Here is a 7,741-nt window from a genome sequence, read left to right as displayed (position 1 = left end):
GATATTATTAATTCCATTCAACAATTGTATGATAATATTTTAATTTAAAAGATAATTACGTACTTATAATGATGAAATCGACCATTATTATTTTATTTTTGTTTAAAATTTTATTTAAAAAAAATATATATATATGTCATGTATATGTGCGTAACTTAAAAACTAGTAACAAAAATTTTTAACTCAAATTTTTAGCTAAATAGAATAATGATGGAATTAAAAATAATAGTAAAATAATAATGGTAAAATAAATAGTATAAACATGGAGTTCCTTTGGCACAATAATTTATTTATTTATATACGATAGATATAAATAATCTATCCTGTTACGTGCCACCGGCTCGATTTCAAGTGTTGCGAGTCGAAGATGTGTTTAATTTAAATAGACATGAGACTTTTAATACATTAATACATTTATTTTAATACTCAAAGTGTTTAACAAAATTCTAATACAAAGTGACGTGGAGTAGCTTGTTGTTCCGTGACTAGAACTCATCTGAATTGTGGTCATTTTGATCCCTCTTTTATATGGATTGATTGACGTCATTGGTCTTGTTGTTTCGGCATAACTCCTTATTTAGCAATAGGCCACGTTCGTTTGACCTACTTATCATTTTATAGATTACATCTTTTTAATATATACTAGCAGACCCGGCGAACTCCGTTTCGCCACCAGATTCGTTTTATGTAACATTTCGTTTGGTGATTAAAAGATAAAGAAAAAAAATTTTTTTTTGTTATATATTTGAAAAGGAAAATATTTATTTCATTTTACAACAGTAATAAATTCATTTCAATTACCTACTAAAATGAAGTGTTATTTAATTGTTTCATTGTAGTGCTCTTTGGTAAACCACATTTTTTGTTTTTTGGTCTGACGTTAACACAAACAAAGCGGATGGTTTCCCAACTCGTGAACACGCAACGTATAACTGTCCATGTGAAAAACAATGATTTTCCAAATTTATCCCGCAAACACTAAGCGATTGGCCTTGCGACTTATTAATTGTCATTGCGAACGCAAGGCGAACTGGGAATTGCAATCGTTTGAAGTCAAACGGAAGATCAGTCGGAATCATTGGTATTCGAGGAATACATACATTTTCACCTGCGTACTTTCCGTTAATAATGGTTGCCTCAATTAAATTCGGCATAAGTCTCTTTACCGAAAGTCGAGTACCGTTGCAAAGTCGCGGTGGATTCAAATTACGCAGTATCAAAATAACTGTACCAACTTTCAGTTGCAAGTTATGTGGTGGAAATCCTGGTATCTCCAGAGAGTTCAAAAACTCCGTTGGATAATTTACTACATCATCGGGATTTGTTATTGAATCAACGGATTTGTATGTCACCAAATCGCCAGCAATTTTTGATTGAATGGTGAAATTCAGTGCGTGGACATCATTATTCTTTGCTGCAAGAATTGCTCGTTGACTTAACCAAGCATAATTCTTATAATTCTCACTAATGTTTGGGAAAACATTTTCAATAAGAACTAATTGAGTGTCTACAAATCGGCAAAAGTCGTTGGTAAGAGTAATTAATCCAGATGTCGCATCAACTGGGACTTTTCCATTTCCAAGATCTAACAATTGTTTGGAAAATTGTGCAGCACTTTGATCATTTTGAAGTTGAACTCTCATATTAGTGGTTAGCGATAATGTTTTTACGTTATTCCATAAAGGTGATGCCTTTAGGCAAGCATTCAATTCATCTGCAGGCGTTCCACGGGGAACTACTGGCAACGTCTGCCTGAAATCGCCTGCCAACAATATCATCAAGCCGCCAAAGATGTTGTTATTTCTCCGAAGATCCTTCAGTGTGAAGTTAAGTGCTTCAAGTGATTTCTTATGTGCCATTGTGCACTCATCCCAAACAATGAGCTTGCATTGCATTAACAATTTTCCCATTGCACTGGATCGGGAAATATTGCACGTTGGAGTATCAATTGTGTTTAAATTGAGTGGCAACTTAAGCGCAGAATGTGCAGTACGACCGCCATCTAGAAGAGTCGCCGCAATTCCAGATGATGCTAACGCCAAAGCTATGTCACATCTTGATCGAATAGTGGCCAAAATCAATGAAATGACAAATGTTTTCCCTGTTCCTCCAGGTGCATCCAGGAAGAATAGACCACCAGTATTATTGTCCACCGCTTGCATTAATGTTTTGTATACTTGTTTTTGCTGTTCATTCAGCAACGGAACATTATTTCTAACGAATTCCTGCAATGTATCAACATTGTATTGCAGCTCTCGATTTAATTCTTGGTTGAATGCATCGTGCATCGATCGATTTGGCGCAATCATTCCTACTTCAATCAGTAGCTTGTTTGCAATAGTCAAGCATTGATCCTCAATCAGAATCAATCCTTCATTGTAGATTTCATCGGTTATTTGGATGTCAGGATTATTCGTTTGAATACGCAAGCGATGCAAGATATCTTCACATATGGCGTCTTTGTATTTGTTCCATAACTGAATTGGTTGTGAAGGAAAACATGTGGTGATGATAATTGCGAACAGCGTTCGTATTTGGTACGCATTTGATGAAACAACTGAATCTGCAAGTGTTAAATCCCAATGAGAATCGTTCTCCAGCAAACCCAATAGTTGACATGCTTCTCGATATGTTTGGCATTGGTGGCCATTCACAGTTTTCAAATGCGCAAATGATTTCGGTCCACGTACATTTACTAACAGCAGTCGCAAATAAAAACATTCATCGTTTCTAGGATGAACAGTGTACATACGACCTAGTGCATCAGTTGAAAACACCTGTGGCCAGTCTGGAACTGGGGTTCCTTGTTTGCGACGTTGGAATTTCTTTGTTGATTGATTCCAAGTGTAATACTTGGGCATTTCAACGTACATCAGCGTCGCTGCGAATGGATCTGCTTCACACATTGCAAAGAAGCTAGTCAATGTTGTCGATGGTGGTCTCTCAGCTCGTTGTGCCGCATTAGCCTCAGTGAAGTAAACTCTTTGGCCATTTTCCAAATGCACTGCTAAATGTACAACTGTGGGATATCTTTCATGAATTTGAAATGACAATAATCGCCACAGTGCTTCATTAGTACTGACGTATCTGCCCATTTGGAAGTTGCTGATTTCGTCATTCACATTTTCCGACGCAATACCAAACACAGCCATGTCGCTGCCTTTTGTGACGTACTTGCACAAATATTTGATTGATTTGGCCGAATGACAACTCTCAACGTTTGCATGTGTTTCGAAAATTCGTGATAGCAGCGGGCAATATGGTACAATGAATTCATTTCCGATCTCAATCTCTTGATTTTGAACTTTAACTTTGATAGTTCGACCGTTATCTTCTTTTGAACGCCGACGATAAACTGGATATCCATCGTTCCCTGTGACTGTTTCAGCAACTAACGGTCGCGGATATCGTTTTGTGCATTTTCCATCAGCCATGCAAGGCGATAATGGATTTAATGCACCGCATGGTCCATGCACCATCTGTGTCGTCACAATGTCGTGTAGACGGGGATCAGTGACTGGATCAGGAATTTCAGCTGATATGATGTCATCCACTTCATTTGAATGTAATTTGTTCAGCAACCAAATTAGGATATGAGCATGCGGTAGTCCACGCTTCTGCCATTCCACCGAGTACATATAACAACGTGTGTCACCAAAAACTCGATACTTAGTAAGCACATCCATCATAACCTTGAGTTTTTGCTGAAATACTCTGGCGATTATGTCATGGCGATCTTGCGGTTTTTGACCCGGTTCCAACTCGCGTTCAATTTCCGTCCACTTCGGATTGCATATGACCGTAATAAATAAATCCGGAGTTCCATAATTTCGCACGTACGTCATAGCGTCTTGAGCGTATTCGTGCATGTGGCGTGGGCTTCCGATATAAGTTGATGGGAGAATCGTCAGTCGTCCAATATTCTGAACATCACCATCTGAATGAATAGCATCACGCAAGTGTATATAGTCCTCAGATCGTAGCTTTGGCTGATTGAATCTGATGAACGCTAAACGTTCGGTCTCGACTTTGACATACATGTCGACAGCGAATTGCTGGAATAGCCGACCGCACTTCAGAATGACATTCTCCTCATGTGTACGAATCATCATACGATACGCATAGTAATTCATTGCGCTTAGATTTTTATTATTCGTTGATACTCCTGAAAATGCAAAATTAAATGAATTGTTAATGGAAACCAATAAAAGTAATAATGGAAATAATTAGTGTGTGAATATTGTACCTGTAATTGGATCGACCATCTTCAACGTGATGTCGTATCCGTCTTGCCCTTGCCAATAAATGATTGGATATTGTAACGCATCGTACAAACGATGTGTCTCGTTTACACGATGCATGATATTGCTTCTTCGCTGAACGACAATGTCTCGTGATTTAGTTGGATCGCCAACAATAATTGCAGCAACATCATTAACGGTGGGTGCATTGAATCTTCGCACATGTTCACCTGTTGGAGTACAATCCGCTCTTATGACAAATTTGTGCGTATCCGATGGCATTCGTTCCAATGCTGTTTTGAACATATTAACCACAGCATTATTAGCGTGAAAAAATGCTTGCAACTGTTCAATAATTCGTCTCTTTAACTGTTGTGCTCCCTGTATATTGCACCGCACGTTCAGCTGATCCACCATCGACGAAATGAAATATATTTGCAGAAATTGATGCGGTTCATCTGGTGTTGGCACCATTGAACCACGCAAATGATATATTTGACCTTGTATCTGTAATTGCAAATAATCATTAAAATTTGTTCATGAATACATTGTAAATCGTGTGATGGTGTAGTGTGTGGTGTATATGAAGTTGTTATGTGTTGCAATTATGTGTTGGTTATGTGTGTTGTATCTTTTACCTTGCAAGTCGGCATGAAGCCGCCTTCTCGAATGATATTAGCTCCAAAGGAAGTCATGCGAAAGCAGTTATTGTATTCAAGGATGTGTTGAAGAAAATGGCTGTAATCGGGATCACTTCCATCAAACAATGTTTTCAGTGGCTGTGGTGGTGTAAGTAATGGATCCAGTTTGACTTTTCCACTTGCGCAGCACAATCCAACCGTTTCTCTTTTGAACTTTACCGCATTGCAATATCGGCATATAGTCGTCATTCGTCCAATATCCAAATTTTCATCATCACTGTAGTTCGCAGTGGGATCATATTGGAATGCCAAGCGATTGTATGATGCCAATGATCTTCGTGTGCTCACGCGATGTCTCAATCGGTCATTTTCTCTTATTATATTTTTTCTTTCTTCTCTTAAGTTCCTTGAATAGACTTGTTGCTGGCTTGCATGTCTTGTGCGGCGGCCGATGTTCGCACGTCGTTCTCTAGGCATTTTGGACTATGGACAGAGTGTTGAATTTAACTTCAAATGCACGATCCACATAATTTACACTGAGCTTAAATGAAATTAACTGAGCAGAGAATAATGACTATCTATCACACACTTTATCACGCACCGTTGCTATTGGTTTGAAGTACATGCTATGTATAATAGATGGCGCTGTATGTGAAAAACGATTTCCCCACTTTTCTGTTGAATTTTTCCTGAATTTTCCAGAATTTTCTTTGCTATAAACCTCACGGAGCCCAAGACCTTTCCAACGAATGCAAAACCGTGGAAATCGGTTCGTGCGTTCTGGAGTTATAGCGTCAGGGAGGAAAACCGGACTTATTTTTATATAATAGATTACTGGTCTTATTAAATGTAGGTGTTTCTAGGAATATATATTAATCTTTTAAAATATACATTGTTATTATTGGTTTATGGCCAACCTATTAAATGTAGGTGTTTCTCAGAATATATTAATCTTATAATATTTTAAATTAATAGATAGTCTATGATCAAATATGGGTGTGTAACACCTGTGATATTGTGTTACGCACAATTCTATTTATACATGTTTTTGTGGTAGCCCATAACAATCCCAACAGAGGCACAGAGCATAATAATTGAGTAAAATATAATAATAATAATAATAATAATAATTAAATATAAATAATGCTCTTTTGGCCCAACAATAAATAAGTAAAACCCAATTTAACACATACATGTCCCCCAGTACCCCCCCTCATCATACAAAATTCATACTATTTATTTTTTATTTTTTGCTATACATTTAGTAAACAATTAGTATGCATACTCTCCAAATTTTATACGAACTTGTAGGAAATTGTTTAGTGTTAAAAATAAGTATAGAACAATTCAATCACAGGAAAACTTGAACGCACAAATGATTTTATATTTATGGATTATTACATGAAGAGTTAGCATCAGATAAAATTATGAAAAGTTTGTTTCAAAAATTATTTTATTTGATTTATTAATTTATGCTACTTACTTTTTATTTTGAATAATTTACCATTATATACTCAATTTGTGATAATTAACTGTTTTTTTTTTTTACAAGAATTATTGCTTAGTAAAAAAAAATTGTAAGAATTCACATAAACTAATAGCTGTACAATTAAATATGTAATGTACGATAAACACATTTCCATTAGTTTAGTTTGGGGCGATACCCGTTTAAACGCGTAACTGGTTCCACGCGGCTTGGGTATCAGTCGGATACCACGTATACCAAGGTTGCGGGAAATACGATTTGCCCTCCCCTTATCAACGATAAAAACCGATTTCCGCGGGTTCTCGGAACGATTGGTTGACCGATCATAAACATCACAATTTTATTGAAAACGCGCGGATTATTACAATAAATGTAAAAGCGGTGCTATTACAACTGTGAGAATACACGTGTTCGTTTCGTCTACCAAATATAAAGATATACTACCCGCTCGTGATATACGAGTAGTACGCAATCTTGGTGGATATTCGCAATTTTCACTGCTCCTCCTTCGTATTCCCAAATGAACGACCGCACTTTTGGGTTTTCTAATAAATTATTAAATTAACAACGTCGCGATTAAAGTGACCGGTACACGCGTGATCTCAGGAAGACAGAGATAAACAGCTATGTGCATAAGATAATGCAAAAGTTCTAATTTAAAACAGACTTCCCGCACTGTTGCCACTGAATAAGTGTAACGACAGCGTAACCACAATTAATGACGAATTGACAGGGAAGGGGACCCAGGAGAACTGGACCTCACCCAAAATAAAAAAAAAAAAAGAAAACTAAAAATACTCTAACATATTTGCAGACACCACTCATGCGTTAAAATGAACCCATGTAATTTAAAATACCTATTAAAATATAATTAAAACGTTTTATTCTTATTATTCCTCAACAAGTTCTCCATGAAACATTTGAACGAGAAATATGTCAGACAAATTTGATTGCCTATGAGGTCCCTGAATCTCCTTCTTTGGATATTTTCTTGCATATAACGCATGACAAAAAATACTTTTTATAATATACTTTCATGTATTGGTGATTCTGTCTCACCAAACATCAAATCAGTACGTCTTGGAAAACCAAGTAATTCTTCTTCCAGACCACTTAAAGGTATTTTTGAAATTAAAGATGCGGCAGCACACCTATTAACTTCTTTCAATACAGCTAAACGTTCGGGTACGATTTAATTAGATCATTTTCGTCTGAATAGTAACAAGACACTTTTATACCGAAAACTACTTCGTTCATATCATTCTGAACTAGGTCAAAGAATCAAAAGTGGTGAATCTGGCTTACGAATTGTCATTGAAAATGGATTTCCCAAAGTAGGACATACCATCTCAAAAAATGGAGAAATTCGTCAT

At 36.6% G+C, this 7,741-nt stretch overlaps 1 protein-coding gene across 2 annotated transcripts; it reads right to left on the bottom strand.

Annotated features, from left to right (window-relative positions):
* Positions 1 to 810: 810 nt before the first annotated feature.
* LOC112684533 lies at positions 811 to 5,713 on the bottom strand. 2 transcript variants are annotated; one of them, XM_025556095.1, is made up of 3 exons: positions 4,880 to 4,974; positions 4,247 to 4,748; positions 811 to 4,165 (listed from the first exon to the last, which is right to left on the bottom strand). In XM_025556095.1, exons 1-3 carry the CDS (start codon positions 4,934 to 4,936, stop codon positions 831 to 833), a joined length of 3,894 nt encoding a protein of 1,297 aa, XP_025411880.1. In that variant the 5' UTR covers positions 4,937 to 4,974; the 3' UTR covers positions 811 to 830. The 2 variants fall into 2 exon arrangements, with proteins under 2 accessions (XP_025411880.1, XP_025411881.1); XM_025556096.1 differs by lacking the exons at positions 4,247 to 4,748; positions 4,880 to 4,974 and adding an exon at positions 5,102 to 5,713.
* Between the last annotated feature and the right edge of the window lie 2,028 nt (positions 5,714 to 7,741).

The sequence above is a fragment of the Sipha flava genome, unplaced genomic scaffold (assembly GCF_003268045.1).
Source record: "Sipha flava isolate LNK unplaced genomic scaffold, YSA_version1 251_pilon_pilon, whole genome shotgun sequence".
NCBI lineage: Eukaryota > Metazoa > Arthropoda > Insecta > Hemiptera > Aphididae > Sipha > Sipha flava.
This window is presented reverse-complemented; position numbering and strand designations above follow the sequence as displayed.